The sequence below is a fragment of the Littorina saxatilis genome, linkage group LG1, assembly GCF_037325665.1.
Source record: "Littorina saxatilis isolate snail1 linkage group LG1, US_GU_Lsax_2.0, whole genome shotgun sequence".
Classification (NCBI taxonomy): Eukaryota; Metazoa; Mollusca; class Gastropoda; order Littorinimorpha; family Littorinidae; genus Littorina; species Littorina saxatilis.
Genome location: NC_090245.1, coordinates 56783398 through 56806182, shown reverse-complemented (window position 1 = coordinate 56806182; position 22785 = coordinate 56783398). Strand labels below are relative to the sequence as shown.

Below are 22785 nucleotides of genomic sequence, written 5' to 3'. Positions count from 1 at the left end.
AACACTAAAAAAACCCACCATTTTTTGATTGACTTTGACATATTTTATGTGTGCAGGTAAAAGCCCCATGGGTGAAGACTTTCCTTTACTGCGATGACAAGAAAACTCCTACCTATTTCATACCACAGTCAGTAATACAGTACATGTACTCAGTTTCATCTCCGTCACCTACTTTACTCATTGACTCCCTTTTTTTACTCATTCTTTTGTTGTCTATGCCCACCCCTCTTCCTTGCCTCACCTTACCCTGGCCGCCGCATCCTCTTATATCTCTCCCTCCTATGTAGATTATTGATTGGCCGATTCAAAAGAAATAGTGCTTATTATACTTACCATTTTGTACAATAGAGTTCATCTGTTACTTTATTTTGTTGCAAAATTATTTAATTGTTCTTATGGCACAAGGATGTGATAACAAATGAATTCATGCTCACTCTATACTCCATGGAAAAGAAGATAAATTTAATTCAGATTGAATTTGTTCATTTGCTTTCTTAACATCAAGACCTTCTTTGTTGAGAATGTTGCAAAATTTGTATGGTGCTATTAGGCAGTGGGAAATTATCCCCTTAAATTCTGTTTGTCCTGGCACCCTAGTCTACAACACCACCCCCCCCCCCTCCTCCCCCCCCCCCACCCCCCTCAACCTCACACCCACCACAGCCCTGTTTTGTTTATTGAAATGTAGGATGGAAGTGGGGTTTTTGTTTTGTGTGTGTGTTTGCTTTTTTATTTGCTTGTTTGTATATATGTTTTATTGGCTTGTTTGTATGTAGGTTGTGTTTTTTTTAGCAGTATTTATATTTTGACTAAAGTCAATATTTTCTGTTTCTGCAGTGATGACTGCATCATAGTGGGAGGTACCCGTGAAGAAGGCAACTACAGCATTGACATTGTACCTGAGGTTCAGGAAGACATTCTGCGTAGAGCAGGAGAAATCTTGCCCCAGATTAAGGTCAGTTATGGAACAGGATCAGAAAACGATGTACAGTGATATAAGATGTAAGGCCCATATATGTTGTACTAGATGAATACCGGCTTTGCCGGGTATGGCTTCGCCGGGAAGAAGTCGAGCCAAATACCCGGCTGTGCCGGGGACCCGGCTTAGCTGGGTGTACGCCGGCTTTGCCAGCGCATCGCACGAAGGAAGGGAGATAAACGCGCAAAACACTGGAGAAGAGTAAAAATAGTATAACGGGAATATGGATTGAGCGTTGTCGACAGTGACCTTCTAAAAATAGAAACGGGAATATGGATTTACGCCACACGAAGGAAGGGAGATAAACGCTGAAAACCGTGACTGGAGAAGATAAGGAAGAGTTACTGGGAATGGATCCAGAGAAAAACCAAAATCGGTTCAGCGCTGCGCGCTGAGAGCATGTGTTGAAATATCTCATCGAGCAGGTTGTGTCCGGGGTGTAGCTGAATATGGCCACCAAATTTGAAAAAGATCCATCGAGAACTTTGGCCGTGCATCGCGGACACACACACACACACACACACACACACACACACACACACACACACACACACACACACACACATACACAGACACAGACACAGACACAAGTCGTATATATATATAGATAGATGAGTGAATTTTCCTTTCTTTCATTTTTAAGTGTGTTTGTTTCTTATTTGTCTTAATCTGTGTGTGTGTGTGTGTGTGTGTGTGTGTGTGTGTGTGTGTGTGTGTGTGTGTGTGTGTGTTTTTCATGTGTGTGTGTGTTTGTCTAACGTGTGTATGTGTGTGTGCATGCGTGAGTGTGTGTGTGTGTGTGTGTTTGTGTTTTCTTGTAATGCTGTATTGTATTAAATTGACTGGTCACTCGTCCCTTTGTTTTGGCAGGGAGGACGGGTTGTGGGGAGCTGGGCTGGCATCCGACCGTCAAGAGATCCTCTGCGACTGGAAAAAGAACTTCTCACCATAGGAGGCAAAAAGCTCAGGGTAAGGAGACTATAATGATTTGGGCCTTTTTACCCTTCACTTTGAATCTGACACCCCTGCTGTTGTAAGCTGCGTCCACTACGGCTCATTGAATGAATGATTTGTTAAAGTGGTTTATCCGCAAAAACAACAACAACCATGCTTCCTGAAAATGTATGGAACTTTGTATTTTTTTTTAGATTTTTTCCCTCTGAATGTATAGCCCTTAGTTTGCAGACTGTATCGATTGAGTCAGTAAAACTGTCTACAAGTGGGAGCCTACCTTCTTTGGGGGATGTGGACATTTTTTTTCTACTTTCAGGTGGGGTGGAGGGGGGTGTATACACAGTAATTCTTTTTGTCGGCAAGCCTGTGCCATTATTTTTCAAAATGACATTGGATTCTGTGATTTGCACCAGTAGTGCGCACACCTGTCGGATGTGTGGAATCTGATCCTGTATAAAGTGTGTATCACTAAACCACTCTGTGAGATTAAAAGAATGTTACAAAGAATGTGATTAGGTAGTATGCCAAAGTTCAGGAATTAATATGGCTGTTCAGTAGTTTCATCTGACAATATTTGTTCGTGACTGCATGGATGAAATTGGCCCATATCGTACAAACTTGACCCTTCACTTTCAAATGACCCCTCATGTTCAAAAACAAAATAAAGCACTGGGTTCATCAAATTTTAACTTGAGGTTTTTATGATTTACACATTGTCTTCTGCTTCCACTTTCCAGGTGGTGCACAACTACGGTCATGGAGCTAATGGGGTGACACTGAGTTGGGGAACCAGTCTTCGTGCTGCCAGGATGGCCAAAGAATGGGCTCAGGAGATCACCCCTTCTGCCAGACTGTGATTGGATTCAGAGGCTCCTCACTCACTTCACCATAAAGGCTGAAAACACTAGAGTTTTAATGGCTATGCTTAAAAAAAATAATCACAAGCAAGCAACAGTTCCCTCTTGGTAGTCATTTCTGCTTTTCACTCTGTGTAGCGGTCACAAAATGGGTCATACAACATTGTCTAAACTAAAAAGTGGCACCGCAGATACTCTCAAATGGGCATTATATGTTCCTGCCTTATCATGAAACTTTATCAAAAATATCTATTCTTGTGATGGAATAAATTGTAGAAAATGCTACACTTAAAAACCATGTGCTATGCTGCAAATTCTCAAAAAATCTTAATTGCTACACTTGAGGCTTGACAGGGGTTGGCAGGTCTGCAAAGAAAACCTACTGGCCCTGTTGGTGTTCAATGGCTAATAGGAACACAAAAACACCAGGCAAGCATCCCCCGAAAACGGAGAATGGCTTCCTTAATGGCACAGAAAAAAACCCGGTTATGTACGGTTAAAACGCTCTCATGCAAAAACATGAGTGCAAGTGGGATTGTCAGCCAATGAACTGAATGCAAATGAAGTATTGGGAGATAATGGTTTATTAGCGTAAGTCAAGCAGGAGATACATGAAGCTCCACAAGTCAAAGCACTTGTGATTGTTATGTCATAATTTTTGCAACTTTTAAGTTCGAACTTTGGGCCATTTTCTAATGATCTTAGCTATTTACAGTGTGAATTGGGTAAGTATATTAATCAAATGAACATTTATTATTAAAATTTTCGATTTTTGGACAGAGAGTATCAATAAAATTGAGGCAGAAATACTTTGGAAGAAGATTGTTTCATACAATTGAAGGGAAGCAACTCGCCCTGGTAACCTAAATGATGCCTTCGTGTGGCTCTGTTTTCTTGATTTTGATAGTGTTCCGTTTCTAATGATTTAAGCTTTCTTTTGATACCTGGCCAAGTGTGAATATAACAAGGTGACAATTTTGAGAATGGTTCATGAAAGCAGTTATTAGTTTTACCCAATTAGGTACATGTACATGATTTTGCAGTTAATAGCTTACAGCTTCAACATTTTACATCATCCAAGTTCCCTTATGTGCTGCTGTAACTGTCTATATTGCTGATCCTTTCAAGTTTACTTCCTGTCAAGAGATATCAGCAAAATATTAAGTTTGGCCGCCATTATTTGCATTGCATATTTTGCAAATATCTACTTCCCTAGCAGATAATCAAAACCAAACATAAGTACATGGGTACATCAGGACATGCGCTGCCAGGTTCCAATTATAGTCACAGTATGTACACCCCAATCGTACAAATTCATTCATTCATTCAATAGCAACTATCACATATGTTTGATCTAGTTAATCACTGAGCCTTGTGTCAAAGGAAAGTGCAGAGTCTTAGAAACAGAACGTTACCAAAATCAAGAGTACTGGCCCAGAAACAAAGACGCACGAAGCAATTTAAAACGGTGACTGTTGTAAGTAAGCATTTTGTTCACCATTGCCTTAAAAGATGTTACCTGATCTTGATGTGATCCTTTAATTCAGTGATATTTTGTGATGGTGCCACACCAGCTGTTTAGTCTGTATAGGCACCATGCAGCTATCTCTGTATGTCATGATACCGTGCCTCAGTCTCTGCTGATGATTTACTGTCCAGTACTTAAATATAACTGACCTATAGATTTTTTGAGTGAACAAAAATGAAGGAAACGATGCAGACGCAAATTGTTTTCAAGTTGCTGTTTTGTTTCACATGATTCTGGTGAAAGGGGTGAGTTTTTTGCTAACTTACCTGTTCCTTAATCATCTCGCATTACTTTCAGCCACAGCATTTAATTACTACCTTATGTTTTTAATGTACCTGTTCGGGCAGGGAATTAGATAAGTTGGTAGCGACGCTGGCTTCAAAACCAGTTGTAGCTATCTCGGGTTTGCTGATGTGCTTGTACATTTTAATCAGTGAGTTGTGCTGGGAACCTTTCAGGTAAGGGTTTAAGTTTTTAGATACGTGTTTTTAATCAGTAACTGATATTTAGCAGTCACAAATTCCATACTGTGTGTTTATGTCTTTTAATGTTCTATTGTTACTGATGTTAGTGTGTGCTCTTGCAAGTAGATTTAACCAGTAAATAAATGTGACCAATTATGATATTTGAATTTTAGAGTTCAAGTAAAACGGCATTTGTATGTAGAGGTAAAGGCATTTATGATTTAATCAAAACCTGTTGATCCTGAAGTATTTCATATGCTGCTTTTGGATCATCCTTTCTGCATTTTTGTTTTCCTTTGGACTTTTTTGTTATTTCAATACATTATATTGCTTTGTTTTGTGGTTGCATCTTCTGGTCAACTTTTGTCATAATGAGCATGAATTAAAACAGGACTGCCTTGGGATTCTCTGAATAAAATGATACTGTCTTTCTCCTTCTTGTCTTTGTAACTGTAGTTGATCTATTATAATGAATAACTTCCTCGTATTTGTATAAATTTGTTTACTCTCTTTTGTAATGGACCAACTTGCGTGATTGTCCAATATTTTAATTTGTTATAGAACCAGATATTTTTGATTGAATTTTGTTTAAATTCTGTTGATTTTACATATGGCATGAGCATTGATTGCTGTCTTTCATTTGGTATCCCTTTTGATACCTGTACTATGTTGTGTTTGGATCTTCTGTTACCTTTTCTAGCTGGGTGTGTTTTGGTGCTGAAATATGTCAAATGATCTGTAAAAACATGCAGTGGCAGGGATGTTGTTTGGTGGTGTAAGTCAGTTAAATGCCTTTAGTAACCAAGTGCCCCAAGCACCAAAATCATCTTTGGAGGCAAAGTCAGTCAAACAGGGGAGATATTTTAGAGCTAAATAAATAGCCCTACAAAAACTGTTATGTGAACACAAGGTTCGGAAGAGAATACCAAGAGACTACAGCTGCCGGACCCCATCGCAAACAGTTGTCTACGATTGACAGGCGACCAACTGGCGACATAGAAGAAACTTTGTCTTAAAGTTTAATAGTCATTTTTGCTAATTTTCAAAACAAAAAAAATCCCAGCAAATTGCTTGAATGCTGTGAAGTCTTACACATTGTTGAAGTTATTTTAAACATGTCCTCACCTAATTAAAGTGATATGAGAAATATATGTGGAATTTTCTCTCTCTCTGGTTTTGTTGATTTCTGTTACTTTTGTTTTGATTAATTTGTGAGAGAAAACAAATGCAACAACAATTGGGCTTTACATGTAACAATAGTACATATGTTTTTTTTTTACATTTGACAAAACAAGATTTTTCACAAATGAAAGTATATTCTATGTGATTAAGTACATATACATGTATGAGTATGTGACAAATTAAACGTAATATATTCTCATAGTTATAGACTAATTTTGTCCCACTATCCTGTTGAATAAAGGATGAAATCTGAATGTGACCTGGTTGCTTTTGTAAAGAGAGAGAGGGAGAGAGAGAGTGTGTGTATGTGTGTGTGTGTGCCGTGTACACATCAATAGGACAACCATTTAATAAGATTATGATATACTGGCAGGGAAGGTGGTAAGGAGTAGAAAAATAAAAATATATCGAAACTTTCTCTGAAATAGTCCGCCACATGTAAAGTTATTAATAATTGCTTAAAAGCACAAATGATACTGATACTGATAGACCAAACACGGTCACATACACTGAGCTATCGAGAACGCAGAAAGCATGCGACAAAGTTATGTCCCTTGAGCAATGTTATTGCTGTCCAACAGGTGTCGTTGCGCGTTCTAGCGAGGGAGAGCCGTCTGCTTTTGACCACGGTAATCGAAGTTATTTGTTTTGGTTGTGTTATGCTTGGAATGTGGACGTTTTAGGGCAAGAATTACCATCCTTCATCTTACTATGTAAGCGTAAGAAGTTCTGCAGAGCTAGATCTGTTGTGAATCTTGACAAAGTTTCCACCAAACTTACGATCCCAGTGTGAGTGTCAAAGGTGTCCTCGCAAGTCCCATTGCGACTGCGAGCAGTTTCAGTTTGTCATTTGTTGGCAAGACTTGTTCGAAGTAAGGATTTGCCGGATCGTTTCATCTTGTTTGCATTCAGTAGCACGGGGTGTTGTATGCTTTGCTTTCATTATGCATCACCACAGTTACACGTTCACACACACACCATAGACCTATAAATATAGGTCCCTGCACACACATTATGATATTGACTAGAATAGTATTTATTATAGTTCTATTATAACTGTATCAGTTGTATATTTTCACATTTCACTAACTGAGAAGGAAAGTCAGTTTATGATGACACAGATGGTGGATTTCTTGTTTGATTTCAGTCACTTTAGATTATGTGGAGGGGGGGGGGGGGGGAGCTGCTGATCTTGCATTGTCAGTAATTCTTTTATGATAATAGTTTTTAAATACAGACGATTGTTGGAAATAACTCAGTCAGGTTTGTATGGGTTTTGAAGAGTGAATACCCTTGCCAATTACTAGCCAGGGGTGTGTCGGAAACACGTCGACAGGTATAGATCTGTAAGCTAGCTTGTACAATTCTTGCACTTGTAAAAGTACTAAAACACATTAGATTGTGGTTGGGAGATGCTCAAAGTCAAAGAAACTTGATGCAATAAGTCAGTAAATGAAGGATAGAACACACCTACTGTTTTGAAATATACCATCCCCAAGAAAAATTAACCTTGATCTGGCAGAGCGTTCAATCTATTAAAATGTGTCTGACGGATGCAGTGGCCTAGTGGATAAGACGACGGCCTCCCAGTCCCATGTGGAAGGTCGCGGGTTCGAATCCAGGCTGCGTCTGGTGGGTTAAGGGTGGAGATTTGTCCGATCTCCCAGGTCAACTTATGTGCACTGCAGACCTGCTGGTGTCTTATCCCCCTTCATGTACAACACGTACATGCAGGCACAAGACCAAGTGCACACGGAAAAGATCCTGTAACTCATGTCAGAGTTCGGAGGGTTTTAGAAACATGAAAATACTCAGCATTCTTCCCCAAAAGTGGCGTATGCATGCTGCGGCGGGGTTAAAACGGTCATACATAATGGACAAGATCGTGGGAGTTTCAACCCCATGAAATGATGAACAAAGAAGAAGATATCAATGTTTCTGTGTCACTCTCAGTCCTGATATATATATTATATCATGCTTTTTATTCAGTCTAAATTTATTACATTAGAATGTTGAGGTCACAGTTGTCTGTTGGTACAATATATATATATGACTCCAACAAGAGCAATGATAGTAATGAACAGAAAAAGTGCAGCAACGTGCATTCCAGGAACGCCTGAGTTATAACTTTATAAGGGTAGAAGCTGGAAGTCCATTAGACTCCATCAGCTGTACAGTGAGTAAGGCTTTAACTCTTCGAGGCAATACTTGTCTGCACACAAATTTGGTTGGGAATGGGAAGCCTTTCCAGATAATTTTGTGAACACCAGTTGTCTGTTTTTGTATTCTGAAACGGGACAAAACGGTATATTAGAATTTATACCTCTTTTAGTTTTATGCGTGTATGTGTAACTTTTTTGCTACCGGCCAGGCGGGCCGGTAAGTCAAAATTTGAACCGGCCCCCCAAAATCCCAACCGGCCCCCAACCTGCCCGGATTTCTTACAACCGCCTCAGCGGCTCGTCGCGTGCTAAGCACATACACAAAAGACGTACATTCATACTTATAATGCATACATGTGGATTTGCACTACTAATAACTACCACAAACACACACAAGACTTGATGACTAAAATGCTATATTTTAATATAATGATAATTAACCTTGTTTTAATGAAGAATTGAAAATAAAAGCCACCACAAAGAAACAAGAAATCAAAACAACATTCACACCCTGTCACACAATCACACACTAAACCTCACTGAAAGTTACCCCCTTTATGTACCCTCTACCACACAATTTACAAAATAATTTACTATGGAACTTTACCTACCACATAAACACACACACTTAAAAAAAAAGTAAATCAGCAAAATGGTTTTATTTAAATTAAGTTTTTCGTTGTGTGAAAAAAAGTATAAAAAGCTGACTACAAAATTTGTTCTGAGTTGCTTTCTTGGTTTTTTTCTCTATGTGTGTGCTGTTAATGTTACTGTTAGATTAAGCAGAAGTATGAATGTTGCATACCAGCCAAATTTTTATTTTTTTTTATTTCAATTTTTTCAGGCGAAGTTGACAAAAATGAAAATGAATAAGTACAGAATGTATGATATGATTAGACACAATAACATACATTGGCAGAGTAATTATACACAATGTAAAATGTAAAACATGAAAATATTATTGGTTAAATAAATTGTTATACATTGCCCATTTTAGAGTAAAATTATGTTCCCTCATTTCAATTTGATGTACATGTCGGTCAACTTTATATTGGTAATTAATATAATTACAAAATGCCACAAGGCGTCATACCAGCCAAATTTAGTATTAATTACCACAGCTTTAGTCATAAATAATCAAAAGCATTATATTTCATTTCTATTTCCTAATGAAAACAAACAGATTTTCAGATTTCCTGATCCTAGAATAGTTTACAGGTAATCTTTATGCTTTTGATTCAGCAGTTGCATCCCTGCAAAGCTGGTGTTAACATATTTTAGAAAACAGTCTCAATGACCTATACATTGCACAGAAATTGGATCAGTGGTACATAGATCACACATCATAGGAAAAATACAGAGGGGAAATATGTTTGCTCTGGATGGGCGGTCAGATCAAAGGCAGATGCATTGTAATAGCTGGTTGGCCTTGAGACCTGGGTCAATGACCGGTACTTGCAATCTGAACACAGCTGCCTGTCCCAGTTTAGAGACACTGACCTTCTTACCCGGGGTTGTTAGTTGATATAATGTCTCGGTTTTAACATGTGAACACGAATTTGATTTTGATGAATACTGTCAGAGTTTATCTTGGTGTTGTACAGTATGGGAAAGACCAACAAAAAAACTACTCTCTTCTCTGCTGTTACAAAAAAAAAACACATTCTTACGCGCTGGAATGGACAACCCCAGTCTTGATGGGTGTCAGAATAATGTGACTCACTGGGTGAGACATGAAGCCTGTGCTGCGACTTCTGTCTTGTGTGTGGCGCACGTTATATGTCAAAGCAGCACCGCCCTGATATGGCCCTTCCTGGTCGGCTGGGCGTTAAACAAACAAACAAACATATAGCCGAATTCGCGATATACTGGACTGTGATTTAGTGGAAGTCCCCTGTATTTCATTGGAACAATTGATTGTGTCAGGTTAAATTGAATCAGTTCTCCTGTTCGGAATTAGAGCTATCTTTTACATGTTTTAGGTATAAGCTGTAATTGGTAATGATAAATCTGTAGTGAATTATCCAAAGTCAGTCTGTCCTTTTAAAATGAACTTTGTAACTAACATCATGAACATAACCTATCTTGCTAGTGCCAAGATATTAATTAGGCAAAATTGGGATGCTAATACATGTCACATCACTTTTTAAGACACCTACTGTGTGGAAAAGAAGTCAATCACCCTTTCCAGAAAGCTAGACAACACACCACCACCCCCCCAAAAAAAACCCACACAAAACACACAATGGTATGACAGAGTTCGAGAGTTCTGAACAAAACATTTCAGTTTACACAGGGAATATATATATATATTGGTGTTGTATGATGTAAACTAAAAGACAAATAAAAAATTGTGATTTTATAACTTTGCCACAATACATTACATGTGTTATGATAGGGTAGTGGTGGAAATACAAGTTGTGATAGACAGGCGTTTGGGCTCCCAACAACCCTCTTGACAGGTATGACAAGAACATGGCAGTGCGAAGAGCAGGTTACGAAAGCCATCAATGCTTTACCTCCCCCTTTACAACTAGACTGTTTCAAAAGGTTCTTTTTTATGACACCAATTTCCTGTTGCAAATGCAATGTTAACCAAATAACCTTAGTGCTGGCTGCCTGTGTGTGTGTTCATAGGGTTAGCAGTTTAAGGTTTGGTGGTGAACAACTGACATGAATTGAGCATGTGTGAATTGGTGCAGGGGGGGGAGTTATGCTGTCAAACTTGTGCAGTTTTGTGCTGATGTAGAGGTTGATGTACAGTATACACACATCAGGGGTGATTTAGCGTTTTGTGTGTGCCCGGACTGTATACATACATGTATGTCACACGCTTTCCTTCTTTGCCACTACTAAAGCAAACGTGTGCAAGATTGTATGTTACGCGCTTTGGAGCATGTGCAAGAACGGATTCAAACTCGAAATCGTCCCTCCAAAAGCCCCAAAATGCACACACGACTTTTATTTCTCCTGCTGTTGTCGTGTCTTCTCTTTACAAATTCTTCAACGCTGAGAATACTGAAAACGGCATCCCAGACTACAGTACTGTTTCCATACGCGAGTTTAGCTTCCCTTGGAAAGTGGCTCGCTCAGGAGGCCTGTTAGTCTGAAACTAGAAGGACAGAGTTCTGAACATAGATGACAAAGACCCCGGAAAGAACAAACATTTCGCGGATGCAGACACAGAAAGACGTCATGAAGAATGGAATGCTTCAAAAGATACAGACTGTGACGATGACTGTGACGTCATTCACATATACCGAGACGTCATTCATAGTTGTTCGTTCACTTTCGTCAAAAAGTAGATCTCTCCACAATGGCTGCTCCTGTGTTTAGGTTTATCAAGCGTGAGTACGCAAAACGTGTTTGTTCTCTCCTCTGTTGAAGCTGTGAGACATAATCGCCATTACGAGCTAGTCGTGTGACAGAGAGTGTTCTTGCACACTCGACTGCTGCTGTTTCACTCCGGCTAAAGCCGTCGTGAAACATCTACAGTCTCGTTTGCAAGAAAACTCTCTGTCACACGACTAGCTCGTAATAGCGGGTAATGTACAATCTATCCGTTTCTGACTGGGAAAATGTGATTTTGGTACAGAGAGATATTTCATGGTTACTGCTGCACTGCTCTGGTTAAAACAACTCTTTTTGGCTCACGTAAGTGTAGCCTATGCGATCGTAACTTTGTCTGTTTGTGCGTGTGTGTGTGTGTGTGTGTGTTTGTGCGTGTGTGTGTATGTCTGTGGTAGAAACTCTAACATTTGAAGACGTCACATTACATTGACGTCACATTATGACGTAAGAGGGTTAGACGTCACGCGAAGGAAGTACTGAAAGTCTCGGTCATTATTATTTTGAGCGCGCCGAGACTAGTTGGCAGTCGTGTCCCTGTAAGTATCTAAGTAGGCTACATGCATACAGACAGATCTAGATCTAGTGTCTCGCTTTCTTGCACAGTTTCACCTATGCTCTTTCTGTGTGTGTGTGTGTGTGTGTGTGTGTGTGTGTGTATGTGTGACGGAGTGATTGAGTTTGAGTTTGTGTTACTGTTTGTCGATTTCTTACGTGAGCCTTGATGGCTTCGCCTCTTTTTAATTATGTTAACTGTAATTGGTAATCCTCTGAGTTTTAACGGTTACAAATCCCCCTGTTCCATGTGATTCTTAGCACTTGAAGAAGTTGAACAGTGAATGATACTTGACAGCCTAGCTAGTGTTAGTATCACAGAGGACAAATTCATGACACAGTCAGAGACTATAGAGTATACTCTATAGTCTCTGACACAGTCCAGTGTCAGGTGGACTGAGCAGTTGATGAATCACCCATTCACGGGTTTGTATGGGTCCCTCAAGGGCATGCTTTTCAGCCAAAAAAAAGCGCAGAGTTGAATAGGGAGGATTTCAAAAGCAGCACTGAATGAGCTAGAGGCATACTTAGCCCTGAGGTATGGTCCAACAGTGTCTGTTACCCCAATTCAGCTTTGCACCTGCCTATGACCCTCTTTCTCACCGCTGGGGTGGGTGTTTTTGTACCCTCTCTCAGGGGTTGCAGCTTTTGCAGTACAATTGTTAGGGGTCTTTTCTGGCTTAATGTGTGTGTTTGCAGTCAATGTGCAGTGCTTTCTGGGAATAGGGTTAGTCTGCAGTAGGAGAACTATTTAGGGCTGATATTGTGTCCATTTGCTACACTATCATATATATATATATCTTGTAGTTGTATTTGTATGTCTGGGTTCTTTCAAGTTTCATGTCCCGCCGTGAAGCATTTTGAAAAAAAAGATTTTATCATTAGTCTGTCATTATCATTGAAATTGTAATTCAGTCAAGTATGTTTTATAGGGTTATATCAGATCACAGGCGGAAGGTATCGTCCACTGATAGTAGTAGTCCAGTGGATGATACCTTCCGCCTGTGATCAGATCTAGCCTAGAATCTTCAAATGCTTGAATGATAAGACCTATACTTGATTTGGAAGTACATGTAATTAGATGACAGCTAGAACCTCCATGTCAGTTGATACTTCGTCCAAATTTCAAAATGTATGTAGACAATAGATTGTCAGAGGAGTTCTATTTCGTCCCACAAATGACACTCGGTATTGACAGAGAGGTAGCTCAAGGTTTGTCAGCATCCCGTCCCAGTCCCAATTGGCCCACTTGCTAGACAGGACTACAAAGTGACAGTGTGCATGTGTAAGCAAAATTTGCACATCATTGGTTGCCTGAAGCCCAATAAAAGATTGAAAGTGGCAAGGGTGCATACTGTATACATACAAGCACTGATAAGCTGACCTTGGTGGTGTGTGAGTTCATTCTGTGGCATAGGTTGTGATTGCAATTTATAACTCTTACCTGTGTGGTTGCTGAAGATCATGAAAATAGAATCTAATGAAGTCAAGTGTATGCAAGAGTGTTTTTTTGGTTATAACTTATATTCATGTTTAGCAATAGCAGGCAGCTCAAAGCCGTGGTTATTTATGTTCACACCAGCAAGAATGTCGTTAGGCAGGCAGACAGCATACACTGTGATGGATGGGGGTAAAATATGTTCGTTTATGTGTGTGTGTTGGTGTGTACTGGCTTCACAAATGCATACTGTCTCGGACAGTGTATGTATGGCTGGGTTTCTTTTTTATTATGTGGACCTGAAGACGGTCAGGTTTCTCCCCTGATAGTGATATGGTGATAAAATATTGTGTGTCCTGATAGTATTAGTATAGGCACACATGTTTTTGTGTTGTAGTGTGTGTGTGTGACAGCATAACTTTTCAGCTTATATGCTAGGTATTCCGTTCAAATCACGACTGGTAGTGGTAGTGTTCTTAATTTTGAGTTTCTGTCTTTCATGGTTGGTAGATTTTTAGGACTGCATGCTGACAACTGTGTTGGGGCAACAAAAGCAAGAGATTATTTCTAAACATGAACAAACACTGCCTTGACAATGTCAGCAAAGAGAAGGCTGAAATATTCAGATTTAACCTATTTCCTGTTTGGAAATAGGAAAACAAATAGCAATTTAGTATTTGATGTCTTGTGGTACATATATATATATATATAATTTCAGATGAATTCTGGATACTGTACTGTACTGTTTTCTCCTTCCTGAATTTTGCAAGAATGTTAGTTTCTATCCTCAAAAATAATTTTGTGATGATATCAAGAGCGTGTTTTGCATTATCTGACAGCGCATGTATCATGTTTATGTGTGCAGATATAAGGAACAAAAAGTACCTCTGTGTGATGGGCTGATGGACAGGAGAACAACGGCTGTCATGTAGACTGCATTAACAGAGATGGGTCACAAAGACAGTGGGGGATAAGGACACAGACTGTCTCCTGGCCATGTATTGGTGGTCAGCAGAAAGATGACAGTGGCAGTGTCCCGTGAAACATACTGAGGTGGGAAGCGTCAGATGGTCTCAGCTTCACAAAATTAAAAAGAAGTTTTATGATAACAAACATTCATTTTGTCAAACAACTCCATATATCTCATACTTTTGTGAGTGCAGACCTTAAGGCTTCTGATGCAACAGAAACAGCTTGCAACAACAAAAGACCTGCATATATTGTTAGTTGCATGTTTGAGAGCTCTTGTGTTAAAAGAATATAAAAGCTCATGAAAAAAGAAATGGGTGCAGTCAATTTTTTGGAGAAGTGAGTGTTCTGGAACTTGTCAGACTTCTGGTTGACTTTCTGTTTCAAAGGAAAGATTGTATTATTTGTTGTGGTTGGACAGGACATTTGATGGGGAAAACTGATCACTTTTAGACTTTGCTTAAAAAAGAAAGCCACCTTTATGTTTTGAATATATTACTTTCTCTTCCTGATACCAGTGATAGTATCTGCTCATTTTTAGCATTGCCCTAATTTATGTATTTGAATAGATTGCCCGTATCTTACTGCTTCACAATTGCATGAAGCAAATTACTGGATCCCAACATTCCTGGAAAACTCTTTGTCTTCTGCTGTTTGATAGTTGTTCTCCCCTGTGATAGATCTATTTCATTTGCACATTCCAAGGATTTTTCTCCAGTTGAAAGTGATCGTGTGCCTTTAAATTTAAACACAACTTAGCCTGTTTAATGGCCAGTTGGTGCATTTCATGGACTGTGAACAAATCTGGAAATAATCTGTTTGCTCGGGTGAAATAATTTGTTCATCCACTTGAAATTAATGGGTTTGTTGAACCCTCTGGAGGACAGAGACTGTCATTCCTGCTCATCTTTAGACTGTATGTAATTTGTAAAGATCTTCTCACAAACGGACTGTGTTACACTCAACAACACCAGATTTTGTGCTGAACTAGAGAATGAGATGGCGACAGGGAATGCAACAAAGGTAAAGGGCTGCGAGACAGTGTTCAAAGTGATTATGTGCGGATCTACTAGATCTGTGGAGCTGTGAATATATTCATTTCCAAGGACTGTGATTGTGAATGATCTTCAGAATGAAGGGAACTGTGTTATGCTTGTGGATGTGTGGACTACTTTTGTTTTCCTATGGATCATCACCATCTTGTATCAATCATGGACCTTGTAAGTATTGGTGTGGTTTTTTTTATTGTTTTTTTTTATTGTGTTTGTTATTGTAGATGAGAAAAAAAAGTTGCATGTTTCTGTAAATATATAGTTTGGTTATACATGTACTTTCTGGTTTGGTGACTCTCAACAAGCACAGGCCTCAGAAATATGGATAAAATCCTCATTTTCAATGCAGATTCTTTTTGGCTCACGTAAGTGTAGCCTACGCGATGCTAACTTTTGTCTGTCTGTGCGTGTGTATGTGTGTGATAGAAACTTTAACATTTGACTGAACACCGAAATACTAATTTTACCTGGTTATTATCCAAGCAACAGCTTCAAAGTATTGAAGCAATGATCAACATTTCGTCGGCACGTATGTAGTTAAAGTGTGTATCCAAAGAAAATGGGTGGTGGGGGGGTAAAAACAGGTGACGGGTTTGTGTCGTGTGTGGTATGTAGACCAGGTCAGGGGTCAAGGTTAAGTCAGATCGCGTGAAGGATTGTGGTATAGATACAGTTCTCACCCAGCTGCAGTTCGCCGATTCGAGGAAGACGATTTCACATTGTTCAGTTTCGTAGCCCCAGAAAAATAGATAAAGAAGATACCAAAGGAGATTTCCTACAGGTTGATCTGCACAGCGTGTTTCCAGTGTGTGCGCGAGGAAGCGCTGTCGAAAGCGCAGTGTCGATCTGGCAGTCGTGTCCCCGTAAGTTAGGCTACAGACAGACAGATCTAGATCTAGTGTCTCCCACTCTTTCACCGTGTCACCTATGCTTACTGTGTGTGTGCATGTGTGACAGAGTGAATGAGTTTGTGTTACTGTTTGTCGATTTCTTACGGGAGCCTTGAAGGCTTCGCCTCTTGTTTGTTTGTTTAACAGTCATCATCATGAGAAATGAAACCATTGGGAAAACGTCCTTCTCTGATACAGATATTATGATTAATCATGTTACTTAAGTCATAAATCATATAGCAGTAGCAGGTCATTATTGATAATTCTACTGTTTAAAAGTTTTGTTATGCAGATATTTGAAAATAAACTGCATGGGAATGGATGGTAGAATTTTTGGACAACCAAGCAAATGTTATTGTATGTTGACCGCTGATACGTGTATACGATCATGTCCAAATATAATGGCAGGCCTGAAACTGGCGAGTATTTTACTCGCCATGGCGAGTAGAAATCTGTAAATGGCAAGTAGAATTGTTAATCAACTCGCCAAAGGTGAGTAAAGTTGCTGAAACACTGAATTGAAATGGTTGGTTTGGCAAGTAAAATTTGCTCTCTGGCTAGTAACTTATGAGAAGTACTAGCCAAAGGCGAGTGCCCCATTTTGTGGAAGTGAGTTTCAGCGCTGAATGGTTAAAATACATATATTATACTAGATGAATACCCGGCTTCGCCGGGTGGATCGCGAGACAGAGTATGCAGCGTGGCGGTTCGCCGGCTTAGAGCACGTGTACAAAATTTTCATCGACCAGTTTGTGCCCGGGGTCCACCTGAATATATGCCCACCAAATTTGATGCAGATCCGTCGAGAACTTTGGCAGTGCATCGCGAACAGACAGACACACAGATACACACACAGACAGTAGTCGTACCTACCATCTACTGTAGACACAGAGACACAGGCAAAGCTCCTGACTATTTATGGTTGCAATGAATATTTACGATGGGAGGGGTAGTATTAGTGGCAATATTTTGAAGATGGGAGGGATTTTGTACACGAATTGCCATACTTAGATGTACTAACCTGTGGTCGTTGTGAAGTGAAAGAAGTGAAGAAGTAGAGCCAAAAAAAAGAGTAAAGAGTGTTTAGTTTCGTAAGGGGGGGGGGGGGGGGGGGGTGGGGGAGGAGGAGGAGGCGGGGCGGGGATGAAAATTGTCAATATACAAAACTAACTTCTTCTTCTTTTTTATTTTGAAGATGGGAGGGATTTTGTACACGAATATTGAAAACTCGGCAGGTTTCAAGTAGAAGGGAAGCTACTGCTGCTTCAGCAACCTAACGTCGTTGAATTGCGTAGATTGTTTCCCTTGGCACAGTGGATTTTTTGTGTGGCTATAAATAGATTCGACCTTTGCACTTTTACAGTGAGGACAACGGGTGCAAGGAAAGTGTTCTGGACAGTGACCTTCTAAAAATAGTAACGGAAATATCTGAAGCTGCTTGTCATACCGTAGCATTCTGATCAGTCATCGCTCAACGGCTATCGCCAGTTATCTCAGAGAATGAGCCATACTCATTTTGACCTGAGTTCAGGATGATACCGTAGCTGTGATCGGAAGATCAAACTTCAGATTTTGAAGAAGCTCTTTCTCATTCAGTATTCTTGCAAATACCGTACATGATTGACGCCACACGAAGGAAGGGAGATAAACGCGCAAAACACTGGAGAAGATAGGGAAGAGTTATTGGGAATGGATCTACAGAAAAACCAAAATCGTGTATATTTTGGTCAAGATAGTTTTTAGCCAGAGGGGCCTCAGAAGGTGTCGTTTATTGGGAGTTGTCCTCTCATCGGAGGGGCCTCACAAGTCAAATTACAGAAACCACTGTTTAATCAGTGGCTCAACTGTTTATTGTGTGACCAGTAAACATTTTGAAATTAGGATATCAACCAAAACAAATGCTGTTTGCAGGTCGGATTCACCAGCACCACTTTTACCACAACGACCATGAGCTGAACCTGGTGCTGGAGAACAGTAACCGCCTGTCCCACCAGGTGGCCAACCACATCTTGCGCATCCTCCTCCAGGATGTTCTCTGCTACCAGAAGGTCTCCCTGCTGCACATGCCCAAATATGATGTCATCAACGCCTCTGCCGCGCTCAGTAGGGTGGCTGGATGCTCACCTGCTAAGTAAGTCTGCAACTTGAAAGTCATGCAATGCCAGCCAAACTGGCCTTGATACTGAAGGAGTTATGGATGTAGCTGAAAATGAAATGCAGTCATATTATTAGTATTATATTACAGAACGAAATTTGAAGCGGGCGAATTTGGCACATTTTGGCTCTATTTTAATTTGTATGGATGGAAAGGCTTCAAAACAGTTAAAAACAAATTTTGAGGTGCTTTGAGGCTTTTTGAATTTGAACTGCTTTACTTTAATACTACATAATACTAATAGTGGCCACCCACATTACAAACGAGTTCAAGTCAATGAAAATGTGCTTATAATTTGTATAATGGTAGGACATTCTGTTTTTTGAAAGACAAAGTCTGATAAGACATTCAGTGATTAACTGTGGTCTTTTTTATGAGTTTTATTGAGTATATTACTTAGTAGCCATGCAGTACATCACTACATGTACAGTACTACATCACTTCATGTACAGTACATGATGTAGAGTTACATGTAATGTATATCATTTCTAAGGGTCATCCATTGTTCATGCTTTAACGTTTTCATTTGTTATTAACTGGCTGCGGTGTAATCGGACATGATTTCATCTGGTGAATGCAGTGAAAAAAGGAAGTATGATCGTGGTAGGGCAAAGAGGATTACTACATATCACACTGATGACCATTATGCCACTTTTCAGTAGACTTCACTAGCAGTAACAGTGGGAAGGATATATATTATGCATGCTGCCTGGAGGAAGTTTTTGTTGGACAGTCGAACCTCAGCTTTGGCAACCACTTCTCGATATAGACCACTCAAAAGGATCCCAAATGGGTTTTTTCTTTCTATATATATTGTATAATTCAACTTTCCATAGCGAAAGTATACGTATAACTATATGATAACAATCACTTTGGGCTGATGAATTATTGCTGTGTGAAACTGAAAGAGAAGTCTTGAGGGAACTTGGAGGTGCAAGCATGTGTCCGTGTTTACGAGTGAGAGAGAGAGAGACTTCACCATTGGTTAATTACTATTCCTGCTCCAATCTATAGTTCTTTTTCACTCCGCAAGCCACTGTTGTTGCTATCTATGTGAGTTGGGTAAGAATATGTAATTTAATTATCAGCTAAGCTGCAAGAGCGGTAGTCTAGCGGAAGCCATTCATCAATAAAAGTGACAATTTCATTCCTTTCCAGACCTTTCCTTTCACACAGCTGGTTGTGCCTAATTAGCAGGACAACCAAAATGGAAGAAAAAGCATCCACACTGTGTCACTAATCTGTATGAAAGGCTCGAGATTCAGATTACATCAGGGTAACTTCGCATGTAAGTGCTAAAATTGACCTGCCTTTCAGAAAATTAGCAATTCATGGTAAACTTTTTTTTTTGGGGGGGGGGGGGGTGGGGGGTTGGGGGGTCAGATTTATTAAAGTTAAAAAAGATAACAAAGAAGATATTTCCGGAAGAAAAAACACAAACATGTCACTTTTGGCTGCATGGATCACCCACAAAGGTAGTTGGGCATTTGAATATTCACAGTTTTTGTCCCAGGAGACATCATGAGCTTGTTTGTATTCAAGTGAAAGGAGGCGACTGATACTTTCTTTGGGTTGAAATTATTAACTGTGTGTTTTAATATTTGTGTGTGACCACTTTTCATCAGGTGCAGTGGTGTGGGAAGGGACTCGGTGCCTGCCACCATGGTCAACCTGGAGACATGGATGGAGGCAGGATTTGACAAGGCGCCCTGGGTAGAGACCAAGAGACTCACTGATATTGGGCCTTTGGGGCCATATGGGAGGTCAGTGTTGCTAATATCAGGAGATTTTTTCATGTCTAAGAATATCAAATGGTCTCCATTTCTCAAATCTCCTGGAATTGTATTTGGTACAGGCTCTGCCTCTACGATTCCTTTGGTACGTGACATTATCAAATGAGACAAATTTTCTACACTGGAGTAGAACATAAAACAGGAGTGGGCAGAGGCAAGGGTTGGAGAAGAATTTCTTTGGGACTTTATTAGGAAGGTTGAAGCCCATGGACATGGTATTGCCTGTTTGCTTTGAAGGGTGTGTTTTCAGCTAGGGGAGGAGACTTTACTCTTTTTGGTACTGAGGAGAGTCCCACCCCTTTGATATTGATAAGCTATAGGCAGTGTTTTCACATGGCACTGTTTATAAACATGCTTGGGGGGTGGGGTCACATGTTGGTGTTCACATTAATTAACTTTTGTTAATGATTTTATTAATAATTTTGCTGAGAAAAATAAAACTGTATATTTGAGAAGTGAGAAAGGGGTGAAAAACATTAAGACGTGTATACAAAGTTACTTGAAAACTTTCTGTTCCAGGATGGGCTGGTTCATGCCGTCATCAATAGTGGATGAATTCTGGGTGCGCAACATCACGGCGGACCACTGGAGGTCCCTGCGTATCCAACCTGTGGCTCGACAGTTCTCATGGTGGGGGCGCTCAGAATGGAGAGAGCTGTGTCCGCACTGTGAAGCGTCGGCCTACAAAAGTTCTCGTTGCACCAAAAGCAGGAAGAACTGTGCTACTCTCTTCTCCAGTGTTGAAGGTTAGAGCATGCAGGGTTTTGTAAAGTGGTACCTGAAATTGAAAGGACACCTTGACGGGCGCAGTGGCGTGGTGGTAAGACATCGGCCTCCTAATCGGGAGGTCGTGAGTTCGAATCCCGGTTGCTGCCGCCTGGTGGGTTAAGAGTGGAGATTTTTCCGATCTCCCAGGTCAACTTATGTGCAGACCTACTAGTGACTTCACCCCCTTCTTGTGTACACGCAAGCACAAGACCAAGTGCGCACGGAAAAGATCCTGTAATCCATGTCGGAGTTCGGTGGGTTATAGAAACATAAAAATACCCAGCATGCCTCCCCTGAAATCGGCGTATGCTGCCTGAATGGCGGGGTAAAAACAGTCATACACGTACAAATCCATTCGTGCTAAAAACATGAGTGAACGCGGGAGTCTAAGCCCATGAACGAAGAAGAAGAAAGGACACCCTTTGGAGCACCCAAAAGTGTCAGTACTTTGCAGGTGGGCTGTCATGACAGGCATGTTATGGTCAAGATAATGGGACAACAAAAAGTGTACTTTTATGGGAGGTGTCCTCTTTTCACATCAGAGGGGCGTCATGTCGCAGGTATCACTGTACCACGTAGGTGTGTGAAGGCTGAACAGAGGAGTGTGAAATAGAAGGAAGGTTGAATGTAGGAATGATATGGAAGACTGGCCATGCATTCATATCAGTTTGAAGGGTTTCCTCAAGTTTTAAAGATCTTCAGAAATCTCACGAAAGAGGAATCTTAAAACTGAGGTAACTTCCAGCCTTTGTAAAAAGAAGATTTTAAAAACTATGGTCTTACGTAAAAGAGTTTTGTTGTGAGTAGGATGATCTTAGAGAGTTTAGGGCATTGTCTGTGCACTCTATTTGTTCTGTTTTGTTAGTATCAGGAGCAAAATCAGTAATGAGACTTCCTTTTCTGACAGGTCTAGACAGCGGGCTGTTGAAACACCAGATAGAGTCACTAGAGCTGCCTGTGGACATTGTGTGGCTGGGTGCGGCGCTGGACAGCTTTGTACTCAACCAGACGGCGGCCAAACAACACATCCTCTTCTTCAGCTGGGTGCCTAGTCAGTTGACGCTCAGCGGTAACTTCACACGCATCCATTTTCCTGATCAGCACCATGAGACTGGACACTTGCTTCAGCGTAGACATCCTATCAGGAGCGAATTTCAGGTATTCAGGCATTGGACTATTGGACTTGATGTGCAGAGGCAGATTTTCCAGCAACAGTGTATTTTTGACTCACATGCGAAGCAAAAGTGAGTCTATGTACTCACCCGAGTCGTCCGTCCGTCCGTCCGGAAAACTTTAACGTTGGATATTTCTTGGACACTATTCAGTCTATCAGTACCAAATTTGGCAAGATGGTGTATGATGACAAGGCCCCAAAAAACATACATAGCATCTTGACCTTGCTTCAAGGTCAAGGTCGCAGGGGCCATAAATGTTGCCTAAAAAACAGCTATTTTTCACATTTTTCCCATTTTCTCTGAAGTTTTTGAGATTGAATACCTCACCTATATATGATATATAGGGCAAAGTAAGCCCCATCTTTTGATACCAGTTTGGTTTACCTTGCTTCAAGGTCAAGGTCACAGGAGCTCTTCAAAGTTGGATTGTATACATATTTTGAAGTGACCTTGACCCTGAACTATGGAAGATAACTGTTTCAAACTTAAAAATTATGTGGGGCACATGTTATGCTT

At 40.3% G+C, this 22785-nt stretch overlaps 2 protein-coding genes across 3 annotated transcripts in view; both read left to right on the top strand.

The window, feature by feature from the left end:
• LOC138974922 (D-aspartate oxidase-like) overlaps nt 1–6218 on the top strand; it is a 30320-nt gene extending 24102 nt beyond the window's left edge. For both annotated transcript variants that reach the window (XM_070347641.1, XM_070347636.1), the window contains exons 8-11: nt 57–127; nt 838–955; nt 1850–1948; nt 2671–6218. In XM_070347641.1, coding sequence (XP_070203742.1) covers nt 57–127; nt 838–955; nt 1850–1948; nt 2671–2790 — 408 coding nt within the window. In that variant the 3' untranslated portion in view covers nt 2791–6218. The remainder of the gene's footprint in view (nt 1–56; nt 128–837; nt 956–1849; nt 1949–2670) is intronic.
• A 339-nt stretch (nt 6219–6557) lies between these two features.
• LOC138974886 (uncharacterized) overlaps nt 6558–22785 on the top strand; it is a 42748-nt gene continuing 26520 nt past the window's right edge. The window contains exons 1-6 of the mRNA XM_070347611.1: nt 6558–6593; nt 14333–15656; nt 18290–18509; nt 20159–20296; nt 20846–21072; nt 22002–22252. Coding sequence (XP_070203712.1) covers nt 15557–15656; nt 18290–18509; nt 20159–20296; nt 20846–21072; nt 22002–22252 — 936 coding nt within the window. The 5' untranslated portion in view covers nt 6558–6593; nt 14333–15556. The remainder of the gene's footprint in view (nt 6594–14332; nt 15657–18289; nt 18510–20158; nt 20297–20845; nt 21073–22001; nt 22253–22785) is intronic.